The sequence below is a fragment of the Mchenga conophoros genome, linkage group LG23 (genome assembly GCF_057382185.1).
Source record: "Mchenga conophoros isolate Kocher_MC1m ecotype Shallow Benthic linkage group LG23, M_conophoros_male_GT1.1, whole genome shotgun sequence".
In the NCBI taxonomy this organism is placed as follows: Eukaryota; Metazoa; Chordata; class Actinopteri; order Cichliformes; family Cichlidae; genus Mchenga; species Mchenga conophoros.
This window is the reverse complement of record NC_140547.1, coordinates 46,598,233-46,620,931: the sequence shown is the minus strand read 5'-3', so window position 1 is coordinate 46,620,931 and position 22,699 is coordinate 46,598,233. Positions and strand designations below refer to the sequence as shown.

The window sequence follows — 22,699 nt, the reverse complement described above, 5'->3', positions numbered from 1 at the left end:
TAAATCGACAGTGCGCCTCATGGATGAATTCTGGTTGTGCTTACTGACCTCGAACCGATTTTATGTGCTACACGGCGCTCAGAAACCTTTCAAAAGATGTTTTGGTACGACTTTGCTCAGCTACGAGGTCGCACCGCTTGATGGATTGTTGGAGCATTACAGCTACGAGGAGCCTCGCGGAGTGATACGTACTCTGCTTCAACGTAATATTACTGTATTGAGTGTGTATAAGGACCATAAATGGCACCTGTAAGAGACACGGTTACAAAGAGGGTTTCAAACTCCAGGCTGTCAGTCACGCAGTAGAACCTGGGAACAGAGCAGCTGCTTGTTATTATGCTCAGCGTCTGTTTACATTTTGACTGCACGATTGTGAGCTTTTTGTTATGCACAAACACAACATTGTTTTCTTTTATTTATGGAGCATTATTATTTAATAAATGCTGATCATTTATTCCTGAGTAATTGTTTCATGTACATCTACGCTGTATGTTAATAAATGTGCCTGTGTGAGATTTGGGACACAGCTTTGACTAAGAACTCTCTTTTTGTTCGAACTTTCTGGCTTTAAAAATATCGAGATATATATCGTATATCGCCATCCAGCTAAAGAATATCGAGATATGAACTTTGGGTCATATCGCCCAGTCGTAATATTGCAATAGGTTGTCCGTTAAACTCAAGCGGGGCTTGGGCCCTGGCACGGCGTAGCCACACAATCCTGGTAGTAGTGACGCTCGGCTATGACGGCGTGCGGGTTACCAGCTGGCTTTCTCAGGATAGGGCTCCTGTGTGAGCGGTCGACAATAACGTCTTTATCCATACCCAGCACTTCACGTAGTAGCACGGATACGGCCGTGGAGGAGCTCGAGTCCAGGCCCTCTGGGATCCCTATGATGTGGATGTTAGCTCTCCGCTTCCTGCCTTCATCACATTTATCCTTCAGGTCAGACAGCTCCTCCTTCATACTCTCTACTGTAGACTGCAGGGTGGTCACCTCATCGCTCCACATTGACAGCCCATCCTCAGCTTCTTTCACTGTAACCTTTACTCCATCAACTTCGCCGCACGTCGCCGCCATGCTGTTAGCGATCTCATTTCTCAGTCCTTGCACGTCAGCCCTTATATTGTCAAAATCTTCTTTCAATGCATTTCTGACTTCTTCTTTTAACAGCGTACTAATGTCCTCTTTAATGGATTGAAGAAGCTCCAGTTTTAGAGCAGTAGGATCCACATCACGCGCGTCTGTTGAGTCTGCTCTTCAGCGGCCGTAGAGCTGGACGCTGCCCTTTGGCCATCATCGATACTCTCGCCCGAGATCGCACCGGGGCTAAAATATTCACCTGCTCAGCTGTTTTTGATCAGTTTGAGCCTGTGTGGTTTGATCAGGTGGAGGAACGATGTGATGCTATAAAGACATCATCTTGTCCAAATGAAGTTGTTCCAACACGTGTTTAAAAAGATTTTAAAGGTTGTTGGTTCCGACATCTTAGCGATTTTTAACAGCAGTCTTAGTTCAGGTGTTGTACAGCCTGTTTTAAACATGCTGTTGTACAGCCTGTACTAAAAACCTGATCTGGATCCTCTGTCCGCTCAAATTTCAGGCCTATTTCAAAGCTTCCCTTCCTGTCGAAGATTTTGTAAAAGATTATATTTGTTCAGCTGCAATCTGTTGTAAAGGTTTCAGTCTGGTTTTAAAGCTCTTCACAGCACTGAAACTGCAATTTGAAAAGTTCTTAATGATCTTTTATCAGCCACTGATCAGGAGACTCCGCTGTGCTTTTGGATCTGACTGCTGCCTTGACCACAGCATCTTGACCTCACCATTGGAGCATGGCGGCATCAAGGGCGCTCTATTAGACTGGTTCAGCTCTTTTATTAAATCGCATTATTACATTTGTGGCTTATATTTGACGGCAATTTGAAAAACAGCTGAGCTCAGTTGTACAGCGGTCTTTCTTCAAACTGAGGCTTTTATCTAAGGTGAGATCATTTATATCTTTTAAAAACCTTGAACGGGCGATCCACGTTTTCATGACGCCCCAGCTGGATTATTGTAACTCCTTATATGTTGGAGTTAGTGGGACCTGCCTGGCAAGACTGCAGCTGGTCCAGAAAGCTGCAGCTCGTCTTCTGACACAAGCTCAAAGACATTTATCGTCCCAACAACCACATATACGCTGGTCCCTCGCTGTAACACAGTTCACCTTTGGCGGCCTCGCTGTTTCGCTGATCTTTTTTGTGCAATTTTGCATGTTTTTGTTTTTTACAGCGCATTGTGTTCTGCGTCCTGATTGGCTGTAGACCATTGTCAGCCAATCTCGTGCCGTGTCTCCTGTACAGTACAGAATGTGTTCAAATTTACAGCAGTGTGACTCTGCAGTGCTGCACTGTATGTTTGTACGTTTTGTCCCAACAAACAACAATGATGACGAGACGTTTTGCACCTGTGGTAGCAGCCAAAGGCAGAGGAAGATGCTGACCATCATAGTTTCAACAAGGAGGCAAAAAGGTTGTAACTGTCCACAACAAGAACATCGTAAGGATGGAGTCAGCTTTGGCTTTGTGGCTCAGTGACCGCAGGAAAAAGAACATCGTGCTGGACACCAACATTATCTGCAGAAAAACTCAAAAGCTTTATGAAACTTTACCTGACAGCGAGGAGCCCAGGCCATGGACGAGTGCTCCTCACACAGAAGCTCATTTAATGCCAGCAAAGGCTGATTTGACACGTTTCAGAAACACTTTGCTTTCACTCTTTAATAATGAACTTATTTTTCTATGAAGGTTTGAACTTTGTTTAAACAAGAGAGAAAAGTGTGAAAATGTTCATGCCTGTCTGAGAAAAGTGTAGAAAGTGTGCAGTGAGGGTTTAACTGCCTTAAAACTTCTATAATACTTGTAAAACATAAAGCTGCTACTTCATTCTGAGACTTATTTTTAGAACGTAACTCGATAAACGAGCGACCGCAGTAATGTATTGTGTTTATTTTGAAAACTCTCAACAGGATCTTCAGATTTATTTTGAAAGCTTTATCTGGAAAACACAAACACATAAGCAGGAAACAAAGAGCGTGATATGAAACGATAGACGTTTTCATATGGTCATCATATATACATCGTTCTATCGAACAGCCCCAGCTCCTGCTGTCAGTCTCTGTAAATCTGCTCTTAAAACACATTTGTATTCACTGGCTTTTAATACAGCATGAGAGTTATTTGATATTTGATGTGTGATATTAATATTAGGAGTTATTTTAATCGTTATCTTGGATTCTTGTACAGCACTGTGGTCAACGCTGCTGCTGTAATTAATGTGCTATAAACACATAAACAATCTGCAGTTAAACATCCAAAACTAAAGATGTGATCGCTGCCTTTAGAAAATGTGCTGATGCACAAGATATCAGCTCCATTAAGGTGGAATGTGGCCGTGTTAGAAACATGTTGGAAGAAGTTTGAAGCTGAAACTGTGAAGCTGAGAGTGAAAGAGCTCCAGCGTCTGTCACAGGAAACTTTCTTATTTCCACACTGATGAAAACATCAAGCTTTGATTTCCTGCTGCTTTTATTGAGTCACACTGTGAAACTGAGCCACAGCTGAACCAGCATCCCTGTACAGCAGACACTTACAGCGCTTGGCTGCTTCCATTGGACCCTCTGCACAGAGCTTCAGTTTCCTCTTCTGGTCCCAAAGTGCAGAACAACAAGGTTTCAAACAGCTTCGTTCCAGCAGCATCAGCCACAGACATGCAGAGAGAATCCTTTGGTTGTGTTGTGTGTTTGCATATCTGCTGTGTTGCTTTGTGAGGATGGATCATCTCCTGCAGCTCCAGATAAACAAGCTGGACCTGAACCTGGTAGCTTCACTTAGAAGACACTTGTGACGGGAACGTGTGAGAAGTTTTGTGCAGACAAGTTTGGATTTAGAGTGTGGGACGAGCTCTCCACAGTCTTTGTGGAGATCCACATTCTGCATACTGCCTGTGAGAAGCTGCAGACATTTGTCCTCCAAATCCACTGAGCAGCTGCTCGTGGTGGTATTAGCTTCATGTGTGCGTGTTAGCATGAAGCCTCAGTCACACTCTGCTGTGGACACGGTCACGGACAGCTGGACGCCTGATTGACGAGTCGTCCTTCCTGTTAAACTTCTTTGAGCATGAGAATAGCATAAGAAGCTCAGTGGACACTGTTCAGTGTTTTAACTCTCGCTTTCTGATGGGTTTAGATTTTTATTATTGTCATTTGTATTAGGAAATATTTAACCATATATTCTTAGAGGTGTATAATCAATTGTGTAGTGATAGGATGTGTGATCTTTAGCAGGCTGCAGGGGCTTGGTGTGTATTCCACACTGGAATGCACACCCACATCCTGGGAGCACGAGAGAGGTCGTACCTTCTCTTATTGTTTTATGGCAGGATTAACGTAGCTACGTCTGTTCTAGTCTAAGTGCTTTTTGTTTAGATGAACTGCTGGACTTCCTCACCATGTTATCTAGGGTGAACCATCTAGGGTGAAGGGGGGTCTACCCTCTTCCTGACCAAGGATGTTATATGACCCTTTGATCAGCAGTACCACACACACACACACACACACACACACACACACACACACACACACACACACACACACAGTATTCTTTGTTCACATGTATACCTATGTGAGATGCTATATGTTAATGACCCTATGCATATTCATGTAACCACAATAAAAGGAGTGCTATGGGGAGCCTGGCTGAGAGTCTGATGGTGGTCAAGTGGTGGAACGACGCTTGGCTCCAGCCAGGTCTCCCTCATGCATGAGTAAACCAGAGAACTTTGGTGCCTTGTGTCTTGCTTTTTGCTGCGTAGCAGATTGTCCTTAACGTTCCAGTGGATAGGTTCAAACTACAAACCTATCACTTTCACTTCAGCTTCACCAACAACAGCACAAGCAGAGCAGCCCACTGCCTGCATGGCTGGGACAGCGCCCCCTGGTGACTGTAAACCACTACAACATGTAGACGGCCGTCTGCAGGCTGGATGTAGCACCACCGCAGAGACGTGCTGCAGCTCTGTTTAGTTACCCAGCTGACAGCAGAGGCTGTAGTTTACTGTTACCAACATGGAAAACTGAAGCTTCACCAGCTGGAGCTACAGAGCTGGAGAACAAAGGAGACTGAGAGGCCAGAATGATGTGGGAGGAAACATCAAGAGCCTGTTTGAAAGGAGACACATGTGGATGCTGTGCCAGTCTGTGGTCTGTCAGAAGTCAGCTGAGTCACACTGCAAGAAGCTGCAGAATCTCAGAGGAGGAGATTTGGAAGTGTTTGTGGGACAAACTGGACTCAAAGAAAGAAGATGTTTGTGAAGTCTTTGGTGGAGGTGAGCAGTGTGAAGCAGAACACATGCAGATGAATCAGGAGGTCAGCATCAGTGTCTCCTTGTGGTGGACGGTAAAAGAATCAGAGCCAACGCTCCCGTCCACCCTCGGCATGAAGCAGTACTGTTTCTGAAACAGGAGGACAAGTCCAGAGAAGACAGAGGAAGCAAAGATGAGGGTGGGACAGGACAGCAGGACTTCCTTCACACCTGCAGCTCCATCACACTGCTGTAGCTCCACTTCATCACACATGTACCTGCAGCCTGTCTTCAAGTCCAGGAGTCACCTCCACACAGTGTAGAAGCCTCCTGTGCAGACCATGGAGTCCAGCCTCTGTCAGGGAAGTCGGCACTAAAGCCTGAAAGACTTCAATCTGTCTCTGCTCCACCCGAGAAAGACCAGCACCGTACTTGTTGTGCATTCAAGGAGGGAACATCAGCGCTGCATCGTGGGAACAACACCGCAGGAACAAAGACACAGCACGGCCGATGAAGGACGAGGACAAAGGAAAGGTGAGTGAGAAGACCCTGGTGGTGTGGACGGACCTGCAGGGGCTCCAAGACTGAGGAGCAGAGACGTCCATGTACCAGCTGAGGATGCTGCAGTGATCCAGGGAGCTCGGTCCAATCTGAGGCCGTGTGAACTACGTGGACCACAGTTTCTTCACAGACTTCAGCCACGTGAACATCTGGAGATCCAACAGTGTACGAGCTGTGAGCCTCGTCTCTCATCAGCTGCTGGAATGAGAGCTGCTGGAATCATCTCGAGCAGCAGGAAATCACTGATGTTGTTTCTAAACAAAGATATGGGACTGAGCTCCGCTGAGCTCCTTCTACTTTCATCCAGATAGAAACTGCTACAGTCTGCTGATTATTGCTTTGCCTCCATCACACGAGCTCTTTATCCTGTTCTTCACTCTCATTGGTTCTTTGTCTGCTTGTTTTTACAACAGTAGTCTTCTGATTGGTCAAAGGAGACAATCAGCTGTGACTAAATGTAGCTCCTACAGCAGTGATGGGAATAACTACTGAAGCTAATCCAGTATCAAAGCTCAGGAATCAGCAGCTCCCACCTCGTTTTCTTTCAACAACTATTTTTAGCTGCTGTGTTTTTGTGTTTCTGCAGACCTCAGACATCCTGCTGCTCTGGACAACTTTTTCATTCTTTTTTATCATTATTTTGCTTTTCTTTTATTATTATGTTATATGTATTAATATGTGAAACACTTATTCTTTGTGTTTTTGCTTTGCTCCTGTCAAACTGCTTTAATAAAATCTGCTGCAGTCTAAACTGTGGACGTTCCCTTTTTAACCCTTTGTGAAACAATAAAGGTTTAAATCTGAGTATTCATCTATGTTAGTGTTTAATGGGTCTAATAGGTTGCTTTGGCCTTTCCCAGTAATATCTTCCCTTGCAGTCTGTGGTCCAGGCTTCTAAAACCATCCCAGGTTAACAAGAACTACAATCTAGAGGAGAGCTGCCATAACAGGTGTGACTGATGAGATCTGACCTGCAAGGTTACTCAGGTTTGTTTGTATCAGGACAAGCAGGGAAGCCGCCTGGACGTCAAAGTAGTTAGAGCTGGGCGAGTGTCCTCACCCACATCGGCTTCACAACTCTGCATCATCTACTGAGTAAAACTCAGAGCATCAGAGATTAGAAGGTCTACAAAGAGCTGAACCAGACTTCCTGTATAAAGGTTTTAGTTCCACAGATCGACAGTGTCAGCACAACTAAAACGTGGAGACTGACCTCAGAGTTTCAATTTGATGTTGTGGATTCTCCAGAAGAACACACAGCTGCTTCACTCCTGAATCCTGCAGCTTGTGGGAGCTCAGGTCCACCACTCTGGGATACGAAGGGTTGAGCTTCAGCACTGCTTCCAGATAATCACAGCTGATCTCTGACAAATCACAGCTCTCCAATCTGTATAGAGAATGAAAGATGTAAGTTTATTAGACAAAGAGCTTGAAATCATTCAGTGTTTCATCATCTGTTCAGAGCTGAAGAAGGTTCAGAATGTAGAAGTTTAGAAAATGGAAACTCCAAACAGCTGAAGCCAACAGGAAGCAGCTTCAAACAAACACAACAAGAGAAAAAACTCTGAATGTTTCACATTAAAGTCGTACATTTCTAACAAGAGTATTTTAAAGACAGCGTCACTGATGATCATCTTCTGCCCAGTAAAACTTTGGTTTTCCACATGTGAGTGTTAATGATGCACAAAGACTGTGAGTGCAAAGAGGGAGCGAGGAGGATGACAGAGAGATGGTACAGGAGCATCAAGAACCCGGTGAGGAAATGAGCAGAAGGACTTTGGAGCCTGTTGGATTGAAGCTTTCACAGAGACGTGTTTGACTGGACACCACCAGGACAGACTTTTAATCCCAGGATTTGGATGAGCTTTCTGTCTTTATGGTCACAAATGATGCTGTAACTCTGTGAATGTCCTGGAACTGTCAGCAGTGTGGTTACGTCCTTTTGACCTGAGTTTCCACAGCTCTTATAACAGCAGTGTACATTCAGACTGAGACACGCTTCAGTCTGTATGGACCTGTTTCTGTAGCTGCCACCATCATTCTACGGTCGTGTCCAAATTCATGGGCTGCATCCTCCCGAGGACCCGGCCTTTGCGGTCTACGTGGGCTGGGTCCTCAGAAGGTCGGGTAGGCTGGAAATAAACGGCTGGGGAAATTGGACGGTCTAGCCTTCTGATTAGCGTCACCGCTGTCTCGGTGGAGTTTAATAAACTCAGCCGTCTGCTCCTTGCTATCTAAAATATAACAGGACACTGGCGTAAATTCTCGACCGTCTCATACTTCTGTTTAATCAGTTTTCTGTTTGACGTTTAGTCAGCTCTGTAAAGACCAAGGAGGAACCCACCTGGGGGATTAATAAAGTTTTATTTTATCTAATCTAATCTAATAACTTTAATCTCAGCCAAACCGATTTACTCACGAACAAACAAAACACTGAAAAAAGCCAAACAATAACATTTTGAGGTTGTCTAAGTGACTTATATATCACGTTTAACCTGAGCAGCGAAAGTCCGCGGTGATCTGAAAATGATGTGCCGGGAGTTGTGCCGTTCTCGGTGGCTTCAGTGACCCTCGAGCTCCCGGCGAGCTATCGAGCTGGTGGGTAGCAGACGTCTCCGAAAACGTCGAAGCACTTTTGCAAATATGCGGTATCTTGATAAACCGAGCAGATATTTGATGTTTACACAGCTACTTTCTCACCTGAAAATATGTTAAAAGTTTATTTTGTGACCGAAAAAGATTAGTATGAGTAATTTTAAAACTTAGTAGCGGCCGCCATTGTTGGAAACTGGAGTTTGGCTGGGCCGCGCTATGAATTCTGGGATATGGTAGGCCACGAAGGACACACCCGACCCATCCTTCAAATTCAGGGAAAAGGAGGACGCATTTGTTGGCTGCATTCGGAGGAGTCTACGAATTTGGACAGCCTTCGACGTGTCGCTGTGACGTAATCGGTCTACAAATGCGGCCTCAGGAGGATGCAGCCCATGAATTTGGACACGACCTACATGTTTGTACATCAGCTTATCAAATACTGTCTGCTGTCTTCATTTATTACTCTTCACCTGCTTCACTGTCACTGTGTGGGCGGAGCTGTCTGAGCCCTGCCCACACAGACACAGCTCCTCTCTGGAGCAAAACTTCTGCTTCATCTCCGCCTCTTTTCTTCATCCTCCACCTCTCTTTTCTCTTCTTCGGTGTTCTGCAGCCACAGAGCCTCACAGCCATTAGCACGCCCATACCTGAGCAGCTAGCATTACCCAGCATGCCGTGCAGCAGTGTCAGTTTGTAAATGTGCAAGAATTCCTGCTCCAAACTGTTTCACAGAGTGCTGTGTGCCGTGACCTTTGACCTGCTAAAGACAGTCAGCTGTGGATTATTCATTGTTGTGTCTGATACTTAGAACTGTGAGGAAGAAGCTACACAGTTAATCAGGGTCCCCTCTCTCTGAATCAGGAAAGGTGGGCAGGCCGCGTGTGGGCCGCGGGCCATACGTTGAGCATCACTGTTTGAAATGTGAACATTGTTCTGCTGCAGTCAATGGACTAAACCAGAGAAGAAGAAAACAGACTTTACCATGAAGATCCTCAGTGTGGATCAGTATAATATCAGCCTGATGTCTGCAGTTTAGTGTCAGCACAACTTTCACATCATATTCATCTCAGCACAACTAAAACATGCTGACTGACCTCAGAGTTTCAAATCGACATCGTGGATTCTCCAGGAAACCACACAGATGCTTCACTCCTGAACCCTTCAGGTTGCTGTAGGTTCCACTCAGGTCCACCTCTGTGGGATACGAGGGGTTGGACTTCAGTGCTGCTGCCAGATATTCAAGGCCAATATCTGACAAACCACAGTTCCTCAATCTGTATAAAGAATGAAAGATGTAAGTTTATTAGACAAAGAGCTTGAAATCATTCAGTGTTTCATCATCTGTTCAGAGCTGAAGAAGGTTCAGAATGTAGAAGTTTAGAAAATGGAAACTCCAAACAGCTGAAGCCAACAGGAAGCAGCTTCAAACAAACACAACAAGAGAAAAAACTCTGAATGTTTCACATTAAAGTCGTACATTTCTCATAAAAACAGGACAAAGACTTGAAAAAGTCGTGTTTTTCCTTCCAGGAACCACATGGCTTCACTTTTAAAGGTGAAGTGTGACAGAAATGGACATATTTGAAGTCCAACACCTTTTTCCAGTCACATTATTAAAGCAGACAAACTACAAGCTCATTTTCATTCCAACAAGTCATCTTCTGACCTGGACTAACAACACTGGTCTCTATGTGCAGCTGGCTGTGAGACCAGTGCTCAGGGAGCGTCTACAAAGTGCAACACTGAAAGAACATCACACACTCATTTGCTTCCAGCACTTTCACACAAACATCTACTGTCATCATTCATGTTTCTGCTCCTCTGGATTCACACGGAGCCTCTGCTCATGCCGTTGCCATGGTGAATCATAGTATGTGGCTCCATAACTCAGACTGAGCATGCTCAGAGCTGATTGGCCCGACTCTGATCAGCTGATCTAGAAGAGGAAACTCTGCTATATGTACATTATTACATCTACACCTGAATCACAACACTCACACAAATATATCAACTGTGTTTAATATTTTGGCACGTAGATCATTTATGTGCTTCAGCTCTTCTTACATTTTACCACCAACATGTTTCAAAAGGAGCAGCTTTTACTTTGAAGGCCAGCTGTCTGTGTTTCTTGTTTTCATTGTTGGATAATGGAACAAGTCGATGCTTCAGTGCTTTGAATTAGGAGTGGGTTTTAATAATCGATTCATCGATCAAAATCGATTCTGGCTTGGATAACGTGATATTGATTAATTAAAATCCTGAATCAATTTTTTAATATTAATTTATTTTGCCCGAAATGTCAGAATCTCAGGTTAAACCTCACAAAACTTTAACAACCACCAAACAGCTGAAACAGTGAATGAGAGCAGGAACACGGATTCTGCACAGAGACGTAAACACAAAGCTCAGAGCCGCCGACATATCAGAATCAGTGAGATGTCGCCTTTCTCACTGACGGCACGGACACGGTCGTGGCTGAAAGCTGACAGCTCGCCGATTCTGATGTTTCGGCGGCTCCGAGCTTTGTGTTTACGTCCTTTTTACGCTGATTCTAAAGCTGTTAGTTTTATCTCTCTACAAACAATATTGACTGAACCAGCAGCAAAAGAAGATCCAAACTACGCTTCACATAAACATCGTCATGAACTCACTCTGACTTTTGCTGTTTTGCTTCCACCAGGATAAAATCACACGTCATGCACAGCTCTCTCTCTCTCTCTCTCTCTCTCTCTCTCTCTCTCTCTCTGTACTTCAAGAACAGTTTCCTGTTTAAAATCTGTTTTCTGCATTATTCGCTTGCTTGTTACGCACAAGTCTACCGTTGTTTACAGCGCTGTCGGCCGCTGTTTTTTTCCTTTTACTTGCTTTCGAAAAGAAAACCTAATTTCTGCCGTTCAATACTGAACAAATTTAAACTTTTTAAAATTATGCAAATTGCAAAACGCTCAGTTGTGTCTTTAACAAAAACACTGTAACTTTGCTCTGCTTCACTTCAGCAGCATCAGGTAATGTTCATGTGTTGATTCATGGTTTTCTTTCGTTTTTGATCTACTGCAGAATATTTCTATAAAATCCCAGAACAGGAAAATCACCTTCATGTTTTTCTGTGTTTTATCTTCAGCTACTTTGACACAAAGGCCTCTGCTGTGATGCTCACACATTTGATAAAGTCTCGAAAGTGCCAGCTTCCCTTTTATAGACACAAAAATATGTAAATGTACTGAATTATAATATTTCTGTCTGAGGCAAAATTTCCCAGATTCCAATCGAATTGAATCGAACTGAACATTTCCTCATGAACTGTATTAAACTCTGTAAATGAACTGAGAACTATTTCTACATTTGAAACTATGGATTCATTTTCCCGTTCACTTCTGTACGTTAGTGTATAAATGAATGTTAGACTGGGCTCCATGGAAACACTTGGACTGGTCTCAGCTGCCTTCTTTCTGTAGTCCTTTCTCTTCTCCAGCTTCGGTTTGAAATCCTCTCACAGAGCCTGAATCCTGCTTTGCTGTCACGTTTGGGCCTGTGTTCCTCTGCTTTAACACAAACCTCACCACAGCAGCTGTGTGGGTCGTCTCTGTAGCAGCCCGACAGCTTCTGATACATGAACATCATCACAGCTCCTAACTTCACCTTTATTAGCTTTGACATTCATGTCTTTCTTTTCTCTGTCTGTTTCCACACAAGCTCAAAGTCTCTGCAGCCTGAAATATAGAAAAACAACAACAGCTGCAGTCAGTGAACTCACCTCAGAGTCTCCAGTCGACAGTTTGGACTCTCCAGTCCAGCACACAGAAGCTTCACTGCTGAATCCTGCAGCTTGTTGTTACTAATGTCCAGCTCTGTCAGATGGGAGGGGATGGACTTCAGGGCCGAGGCCACAACTTCACAGTGAGTCTCTGAGAGTCCACAGTCAGCCAGTCTGAGATTACAGAAAATATAAAATATGTTATTATAAAAGCAGAAAGTCTGCATTATAAACACAGACTGAATGTATATGAAGACAAAACAGAGTGAGGTCATAATCTGATGAACATCTGCTCTTCACATCTGTGCTTCAGCTCCTCTTACTGTGTTTGACATGACACAACGATTGAGTCTCTCTCAGACCTGCAGGCTTTTAATGAGAATCTTTGTTTGGCTTTAATCTGCAGATGAAGGAGGAAGATGGTGTCACATTTAGGCTTCCATAATGTCCACAGTCTGTCAGTGAGATCTGATCCAGAGTCAGAGTGAAGACACACATGTGGACTGTTTCCTGTCTTGAATCCAGGACATTTTGAATGAGCTCAGCTCAGTGAAGAGTTCCAGCTGGAAAGACGATCTCTGTTTGCTACCTGCTGCTGTCAGGTACGACTGTTCACATCCACACTCAGGAAAAATCTGCTGACTGTCACCAAACGGAGCAGAAATGTCATCACTGGACAATAATGATGAATGAACTCAGAGCTGCTGATATCACATCTGATTTCAGGGGAACTAAAGTAAAAAGGAACAAATAGAAACAACCATCATGACTCTGTTTGACCTTCAGATCAGAAACTATGGTTCAGAACAGCAGCAGGATTTCAGGCACTGTCACATCCTCAACATCCATATTCCAAATGCTCTTCCTGACAGGACACTCTTTGTTCCCACTCAGGGAGTTTCCATGTGTACAAATCATTTCTGAATCTCAGTAGACTGGGAGGTTTTTCCATCTCATGAATCTCTTTCCTAACATCAAACTAGATAAATCAAACAAAGGAACTGGAGTCTGTCTAATTTCTGACCCCAGTAAAGTTTGTACTGGGATACCCCGACATACTCTCTCTCCATCTGCTCCCACAGCCTCATATTCACAGCTGGCCCTTCTCTCAGCATCCACACTCAGGGTGGGGGCGGGGTCAACACCAGTCAAAACCATTGCTTTGGCCTTATGGCCATTTTATTAGTGTGCGTTTCTGAGTAACAAGCAGGACTACGCACAGGTGTTTGGACATGTGTGGACCCGACCTACACTTAAACTTCTTAAATCCTCTGTTTCTGTGTCACCAGCTACACTTTTAATATTAATGTATTCACTCCGACATTTTTGGAGAGCAGTCAGAGCTCGTACACTGCAGACAAACATGTCTCCCAGCACACAGCTGACTGTCAACTCTCTGAGATTGGATATGATTCATTTAGATTATATCTGTAAGGTGAAGTTTATCTCGGTGTTTATTTGTTCCTGAGGAAGTCAGCTCGGCTCAGATTAAACTTTAATAACTGAACAATTTCAATGAACCTTAACGCCTCCCTGGAGCATATATGGAACTGAATCAGTCACTTTTCTTTATTTCCTCATGTTCATATGTGACATACATGTTTTAACCATTAATCTGGAATTAAACTGACATTTAATATATTTTAAGGAGGAAAGAGAAATTTCACCAGAGGATGTTGATGCTGTTCATGGAGACTGAAGACAGAATGATTTATCTGTCTTAATATTTCTGCTGCTCTTTCCTCAGGTGCAAAAATATTTTAACTGTTGGTTTTAATTCAAAATCAATGGTCAAAATGTTAAAATACCAACAAACTTGTGGCGTTAGTGTTGATATTCTGTGAGTTACTTAAAGAGATCACACAGGTACAGGACATATTTTATGTTCAGGTTTATGCATGTTTGTGGTGAGATGTGCATGTAGTGGGCTGTTATGTTGTAAACTGTGTGGATGTGTTTGGGAACAGAAAGATTATTTTACTGCATAAAACGGCGCTGATCAGCTGTTTCTGCCGCTGATACACTCGGCCGGTGAACCACCTGACTCACACAGGCTCTCCTCCTCCACAGTCCTCGTTTATGAAGAGCTTTACAAACACAACATCACGGCTAACAGCTGGATTCTCCCGTTTCAGTGCCAAACAGCCACTTCCTGCTACAGACAGTAAAGTGGACAGTTTGGCGCTAAACACGGTTTTAAAACTTGAAGCTCTTATTTGTTAAAGCCAGCTTCACAGACAGATCTGTGTCAGTGTTTTAGAGCAGGGCTCAGTGGTGTAAACCAGCCTTTATATGTGTTTCATCTCCATTTTTACATTAAACTGAACCAAAACACTGAAATCTGGGACTCTCCACTTTTTGGTTTTAGAAGTGAAGAAGCTGAATGTTCGGATTAAACATCTTCAAGAAACTTAAAGCAGTGCACTCGCTTTTCTTTCTAAGCGGCCTTTCTTAGATCACCTGATATAACCTGAGTAAATTATGTCGAGTGTCAGCGGGGTTTGAAAACTCTGCAGCATGACCCGGGTGTTGCTGGTGGCATCATGAGCTTAGACCCCTCAGTCAGCTCGGTCTGAAGTCATCGCAGCACTAACAGGCACAAATAGGCTCTAACGTGACAAACTGACCCGACATTTAAAGAGTGCCCACTACAGTCTCAGCTAAAACATATTAAAATGTGCAACGCCAAGGACTGTACACTGGACTCCATTTCAGTGCAAAAGAATAAAACGAAGTAAATCCATCCAATCTCCTCTGCCTGTCCTTATCATCAATAAAATCAATTAATAAAACAGAAAATCATAGAAACAGTCATCTTTGTTATTGCATCATCACACATCAGTTCCCAGTAACTAGTCAGAATGAGACGTTGTTTTCATCTTTCTCACACTCATCTCACTCCCCGGTCACAACAGGTGGTGACTTTAACAGGTGTTACAACCTGGCTCAAAGCTGCAAAAGAGGGCGGAGACTGAAAACAGAGACTGGTTTCATTTTGAAGTTCTTAATAACCTCGGCTAAAGATGAAAACAGACAGCGTGACAGGGTCTGACAACGAGTGGTGGCGTCGTCCTAGCCGACCTCGGCAGTTATTCACACGCCATGACCAAAAACTCCTGCAGTGTGACAGCAGATAGAGGAGGAGTCACAGAGGAGCGTAACAGCTGTGACAGATGCAACAGGAGGACGAGCTCCAACAGTAAACACACTGTGAAGACAGGAAAGCAGTCACGAGTGATGTTGGTCCTGTTTTTATCTCCACTAAAACCTCTCTAACGTCACATGTAACAGAACACAGACACGTCTGATTATCAGGGACCACGACCCACATCTTTGCCTCACTATGTTTATAAGAAGAGACTGAAAATAATGATTCTCCCAACACATCACCAACACTTTTATGGCAAACAGATAATAGTGAGTGACAAGAGGTGAACTGTTTCATATGCAGTTATCAGGGTAAATACATTTAAACCAAAGACACTGGAAGAGTAAAGGAAAGGAACTGAAGGTGACAATTCAAGAAGCTCAACAGAAGTCAAATGTAACATGATCAAGATTCCCTGTTAAAAACAGATATGTATAGTATAATAGTAGACTACACTAATAATAGTGTATAGTATAATAGTAGACTACACTAATAATAGTGTATAGTATAGTAGTATACTATACTAATAATAGTGTATAGTATAATAGTATACTATACTAATAATAGTGTATAGTATAGTAGTATACTATACTAATAATAGTGTATAGTATAGTAGTATACTATACTAATAATAGTGTATAGTATAGTAGTATACTATACTAATAATAGTGTATACTATACTATACACTATTATTAGTATAGTATACTATACTAATAATAGTGTATAGTATAATAGTATACTATACTAATAATAGTGTATAGTATAGTAGTAGACTACACTAATAATAGTGTATAGTATAGTAGTATACTATACTAATAATAGTGTATAGTATAATAGTATACTATACTAATAATAGTGTATAGTATAATAGTATACTATACTAATAATAGTGTATAGTATAGTAGTAGACTACACTAATAATAGTGTATAGTATAGTAGTATACTATACTAATAATAGTGTATAGTATAGTAGTATACTATACTAATAATAGTGTATAGTATAGTAGTATACTATACTAATAATAGTGTATAGTATAGTAGTATACTATACTATACACTATTATTAGTATAGTATACTATACTAATAATAGTGTATAGTATAATAGTATACTATACTAATAATAGTGTATAGTATAGTAGTAGACTACACTAATAATAGTGTATAGTATAGTAGTATACTATACTAATAATAGTGTATAGTATAGTAGTATACTATACTAATAATAGTGTATAGTATAGTAGTATACTATACTAATAATAGTGTATAGTATAGTAGTATACTATACTAATAATAGTGTATAGTATAGTAGTATACTATACTAATAATAGTGTATAGTATAGTAGTATACTATACTATACACTATTATTAGTATAGTATACTATACTAATAATAGTGTATAGTATAATAGTATACTATACTAATAATAGTGTATAGTATAATAGTATACTATACTAATAATAGTGTATAGTATAATAGTATACTATACTAATAATAGTGTATAGTATAGTAGTATACTATACTAATAATAGTGTATAGTATAGTAGTATACTATACTATACACTATTATTAGTATAGTATACTATACTAATAATAGTGTATAGTATAATAGTATACTATACTAATAATAGTGTATAGTATAATAGTAGACTATACTAATAATAGTGTATAGTATAATAGTATACTATACTAATAATAGTGTATAGTATAATAGTATACTATACTAATAATAGTGTATAGTATAGTAGTAGACTACACTAATAATAGTGTATAGTATAGTAGTATACTATACTAATAATAGTGTATAGTATAATAGTAGACTACACTAATAATAGTGTATAGTATAGTAGTATACTATACTAATAATAGTGTATAGTATAATAGTATACTATACTAATAATAGTGTATAGTATAGTAGTATACTATACTAATAATAGTGTATAGTATAGTAGTATACTATACTAATAATAGTGTATAGTATAGTAGTATACTATATGAAGTCTACACCGCCATGTCCTTAAAATTCAGCGAAATTAAGGACGCATTTGAGGGCCGCATTTCGAGCAGCGACCTTCGTCGCGTCGCTGTGACGTAATCGGCCTTAAAATGCGTCCTTTAAGGCTGCAGACCCTGAATTGGGATACAGCCAGAGTCTGGTCTCTGTTTTCACAGAGGATGTGGTTCTGTTGGCTTCATCAGGTGATGGCCTCCAGCTCACAGTGGAGCTGTTCTCAGCAGAGTGTGAAGCCGTGTGAATGAGGATCAGTATCATGGTCCTCAGCTGGGAAAGGGTGGAGTGCCCACTCTGGGTCAGAGACGTTCCTGCCCCAGGTGGAGGAGTCTGAGTATCTCAGGGTCGTGTAAAGAAGGGGGAGGGGAGCAGGAATCAACAGACAGACTGTTGCTGCGGTAACAGTGAGGTGGACGCTGTACTGGTCTGTCGTGGTGAAGAGAGAGAGAGCTGAGCGTGACAGCGAAGCTCTAAATTTACCGGTCGATCTACGTCCCTGCCCTCACCTATGGTCACGAGCTGTGGGCAGTGACTGGAAGAACCAGATCGTGGTTACAAGTGGGGCAAATAAATTTTCTCTGAAGGGTAGCTGGTGTCTCCCTTGGAGACGGGGTGAGGAGAATCCCCTTCACAAAAACTAATCAAGTGAACAAGACTCTCCAGGAGGGAAACATTTAAATATCCAAGTCCACCATAAAGAGAAAACTGCATGAAGGTAAACACAGATGGTGCATTACAATTCATTGCATGTGTTTTACATGAAGAATGGAGGATATACCGTCCACTTTCACTCTGTCTTTAGCAGCAAGTGGCTCTTTGTTGTTTGGCTAGCTGCACTGAAACAGGAGAATCCAGCTGTTAGCCGTAATGTTGGTGTTTGTAAAGCACTTTATAACCAAGGACTGTGTTTTTAATTTAAACATTAAACTATTAACCGACACTGATCAATGATGTAATGATCACATCTGGACTCACCGAGCCTTTCTGCAGTTCCTCACAGCTGGAATCAGTCTCAGTCGTCCCTCCTTTGAAGCTTTGTACTTCTGCAGGTCAAACTCATCCAGAACCTCCTCTGACATCTGCAGCATGAAGGCCAGAGCTGAGCAGTGGATCTCAGAGAGTTTCTTTGACCTTTGCTTTGACTTCAGGAGCTCTTGGATCTCCTGATGTACTGAGAGGTCGTTCATCTCCATCAGACAGTGGAAGATGTTGATGCTTCTGTCAGGAGAGGATTTAAACTTCTTGTTATTCTTCAGGTTCTTGATGACTCTCTGGATGGTTTCTGGACTGTTCTCTGTCTGACCCAGCAGACCTCCTAAGAGTCTCTGGTTGGACTCCAGACAGAGGCCATGAAGGAAGCGGACAAACAAGTCCAGGTGGCCATTTTTACTCTGGAGGGATTTCTCCATGGCTCGTTTAAGGAAATCATCCAGAGAGGACTCTCTGTATTTTTTTCCCAGGAAGTCCTTCAGCACCTCTGACTTCCTGTTGGTGAAACAGTGGAACATGTAGACTGCAGCCAGAAACTCCTGGATGCTCAGATGAACAAAGCAGTAGACTGGTTTCTGGAAGATCTCACACTCTCTTTTGAAGATCTCTGTACAAACTCCTGAGTACACCGAGGCCTCTGTCACATCCAGACCACACTGCTCCAGGTCTTCTTGGTAGAACATGATGTTTCCTTTCTCCAGATGTTCAAACGCCAGCCTCCCCAGTTTCAGAAGAACTTCCCTGTCAGCCTCTGTCAGCTCCTGTGGACTCGTCTCATGTCCCTCGTGGTACTTGTTCTTCTTCCTCTTTGTCTGAACCAGCAGGAAGTGTGAGTACATGTCAGTCAGGGTCTTGGGCAGCTCTCCTCTCTGCTCTGTAGTCAACATGTGCTCCAGAACTGTAGCAGTGATCCAGCAGAAGACTGGGATTCTACACATGATGTGGAGGCTCCTGGATGTCTTCATGTGGGAGATGATTCTGCTGGACAGCTCTTCATCACTGAATCTCCTCCTGAAGTACTCCTCCTTCTGGGCGTCAGTGAAGCCTCGTACTTCTGTTAGCCTGTCAACACATGTAGGAGGGATCTGATTGGCTGCTGCAGGTCGGGAAGTTATCCAGACGAGAGCCGAGGGAAGCAGATTCCCCTGGATGAGGTTTGTCAGCAGCTGGCTGACTGATGACTTCTGTGTGACATCAGACAGCAGCTTCCTGTTGGTGAAATCCAATGAAAGTCTGCTTTCATCCAGGCCGTCAAAGATGAACAAAAGCTGAGAGACAGCCAGCGTCTCTGCTGTGACCTTCTGTAGTGTTGGATGGAAAACATGGAGCAGCTCCAGAAGACTGTACTGCTCATCTCTGATCAGGTTCAGCTCCCTGAATGAAAGCAGAACCACCACACTGACATGTTGGTTCTCCAAGCCCTCTGCCCAGTCCAGAGTGAACTTCTGCACTGAGAAGGTTTTTCCAACACCAGCCACGCCGTTGGTCAGAACCACTCTGATGGGTCTCTGTTGGTCAGGTAAGGCTTTAAAGATGTCCTGGCACCTGATTGGAGTGTCATGGAGGGCGTCCATCTTGGAAGCTGTCTCCAGCTGCCTCACCTCATGTTGGCTATGAACCTCTTCACTCTGTCCCTCTGTGATGTAGAGCTCAGTGTAGATCCTGTTGAGGAGGGTTCTACTTCCTGTTTCATCACTTCCTTCAGTCACACGTTCACATCTCCTCCTCAGACTGATCTTATGTTCATCTAAAACCTCCTGCAGACCAACATCTGCTGAAAGAAAGAAAAACAGAAAGAAAACTCTTCAATGTCTGAACAACAACAAGAAGTCCAGTTTTCAGAAATGAGTCCATCAGCAGACAGATGTTCAGTCTTACTTTGTACACAGCTGCTCTGACTGGCTGTCTGCAGTCCAGCTCTGCTTCTGGATCTTTCTCCACACTGGGGACAGGACCAGTCTCCTGATGAAGCAGACTGGTCCCAGTATGAGGAGATGCACTGTCTGCAGAACCAGTGTCCACAGCTGGTAGAGACTGGATCCTTCAGGACGTCCTGACACAAAGCACAGCAGGACAGCTGCTCCTCCTCACAGACACCACTCCTCTTCCTCTTCCTCCCTCTGTGAACACATTTCTTTATCACTAAAATCATTGACTGTCAGTGACAAACATCCAGATTTGATGACACTGTGCAGAAGCTCTGATGGTCACAGAGAAAAGTCAAAGTGGAGAAACTTGTGTTTGAGTTCAGAATCCAAGTTTCCTTTGCTGTTCCTGCCTGTCTTATTAAACACAGAGTGATCAGCCTACAAACTCCACAGTAAAAGCCTTCATCACAGAGCCAATCAGGCAGAAGCTTCTGCACCATCAGGACACAAACAGAGAGGAGCTTCTATCCTCAGACCATCCAAGTCCTAAATCAGAACATGCTCCCCTCATAGCATCACCATCAGGGTTTAAACAGGACCTTACATCATGTTCTTGTCTCACTGTCATATTTCAGATCATACCTGATTCATTATGACGTCACACGCTGCTACACTGATCCTGCTGCTTCATTACTGCTGATATTACTCTGCTCACTCTGTTCAGTTACTCTGTTTACATCACTTTGCTCATTTGCTTTGTTCTGCTTGCACTGCTCTGTCAGTACATGCTGTGCTAATGTGGCACAAAGCACTTTAACATTACATCTGCACAATGTTTCATTATTTCATTTAATGATTGTTTATAATCTTTTGTCCAGTCACAGGAGCAGCTCAGCACATTTCACTGTGTTGTACGTGTATGACGATGCCTGTGACAAATAAACAGCCTCGGACTCTTCAATCTTCTGCATTTCTTTGGAGATCAGCTCAGTGGCCTGTTGAGACCATCTTTCTATTTCTGATGAATCAGTTCAGATTATTATCCTGATACTTTCTTTTAAAATGTGATGAAATCATTTATCTGATGTTCTGACACAAATACACCAAAACAATCCCAAACAGCACAAACCACCACGTTACACACAGTGTAATAAAAATACAGGCAACTACAAATAAAAACACTTTAAAATATAAACTAAAATTACAAAGTGGTCACAGAATTTCAAACACCCGTAAATGAGTCAGCAGCTCTCTTACATGGTCAGCTGAGCTCCATGATTGAAGAACATTGTTGCTGCAGGTTCATGACTGAACTCTGGAGGATATTCTTTGGACCTGTCACTCCTCACAGACACACAGCTGGATGCTGGAGACTGTGACCTCTGACCTCTGCAAACACAAACACATCACATGAATTACTGATTAATCTCTGTTTAAAATCTTTTAAGCAGCTGCAAACACACAAACTGGATGATGTGATGGTTTCTGTCAGTAATAGTTGTCTCAGATTAGAGTACAGACGGCTGCAGAGACGTTCACAGCAACAGAGAAGAAATCATTACCTTGGATTGCATTACAACTACGATTGATACTAGCATTATCGTACCCGGACCACCATTAGGAATCATTTATGATGTCACTGGTAGAACATTTATAGAAACAACCTTTGAACTCTGAGTCAGCAGCTCTCTTACATGGTCAGCTGAGCTCCATGATTGAAGAACATTGTTGCTGCAGGTTCATGACTGAAGTGTGGAGGTTTGTCTCTGGACCAATCACTCCTCACAGACACACAGCTGGATACTGGAGACTGTGACCTCTGACCTCTGCAAACACAACCACATTGCATTCATTTCACATCAATTAGTACACCACAAAAGGCATGCAAGAAACACAGTATGAAGGCAAACTTCTGGCTTCAATAACATTCAACAGGTCAGGTGGAAACTTTTCTCAGATTTGATTCATGTTTTTATAGAACGATCCAGCTAAAAAAAATATACCATTAGGTCAGGGGTCAGCAACCTTCAGGACCCAAAGAGCCATTTGGAGCCAGTTTCCACGCAAAAGAAAACACTGGGAGCCACAAATACTTTTTGACATCTAGAATGAAGATAACACTGTATATACTGTTTTTTACCTTTATGCTTTGTGTGAACAACTAAGGTGTGTTGCTTATGAAATCCATGAAGTGCTACAGAGAAAATTACATGTTATTTATGTAATGAACACATTTGAACTCTTAAAGAAATATAACCAAAGGAAAGACACCCAGCTGAACTAAAATGATGTAGCAAACAAAAGCTGCTGTGAGCCGCCACCCTTATATCTCCTTTGGGCTTTTGGAGCCTTGACCTGACTTTTAAAAATAATTGGAAAAAAAGCTCTATGCTGCTGAAAGATGAAAAATAGATATTTGCAAAATTCTGCCT

At 42.5% G+C, this 22,699-nt stretch overlaps 2 protein-coding genes across 2 annotated transcripts in view; both read right to left on the bottom strand.

Annotated features, from left to right (window-relative positions):
• Window positions 1-22,116, bottom strand: part of LOC146548156 (NACHT, LRR and PYD domains-containing protein 12-like) — a 47,143-nt gene extending 25,027 nt beyond the window's left edge. The window contains exons 1-5 of the mRNA XM_085266310.1: window positions 21,962-22,116; window positions 21,525-21,656; window positions 20,278-20,519; window positions 18,385-20,173; window positions 12,252-12,425 (exon numbers count right to left, since the gene is read on the bottom strand). Of these exons, the coding sequence (XP_085122436.1) occupies window positions 12,252-12,425; window positions 18,385-20,173; window positions 20,278-20,519; window positions 21,525-21,656; window positions 21,962-22,116 (2,492 nt within the window). The remainder of the gene's footprint in view (window positions 1-12,251; window positions 12,426-18,384; window positions 20,174-20,277; window positions 20,520-21,524; window positions 21,657-21,961) is intronic.
• Window positions 1-22,699, bottom strand: part of LOC146548152 (NACHT, LRR and PYD domains-containing protein 12-like) — a 390,489-nt gene that overhangs the window by 168,501 nt on the left and 199,289 nt on the right. The window lies entirely within an intron of this gene.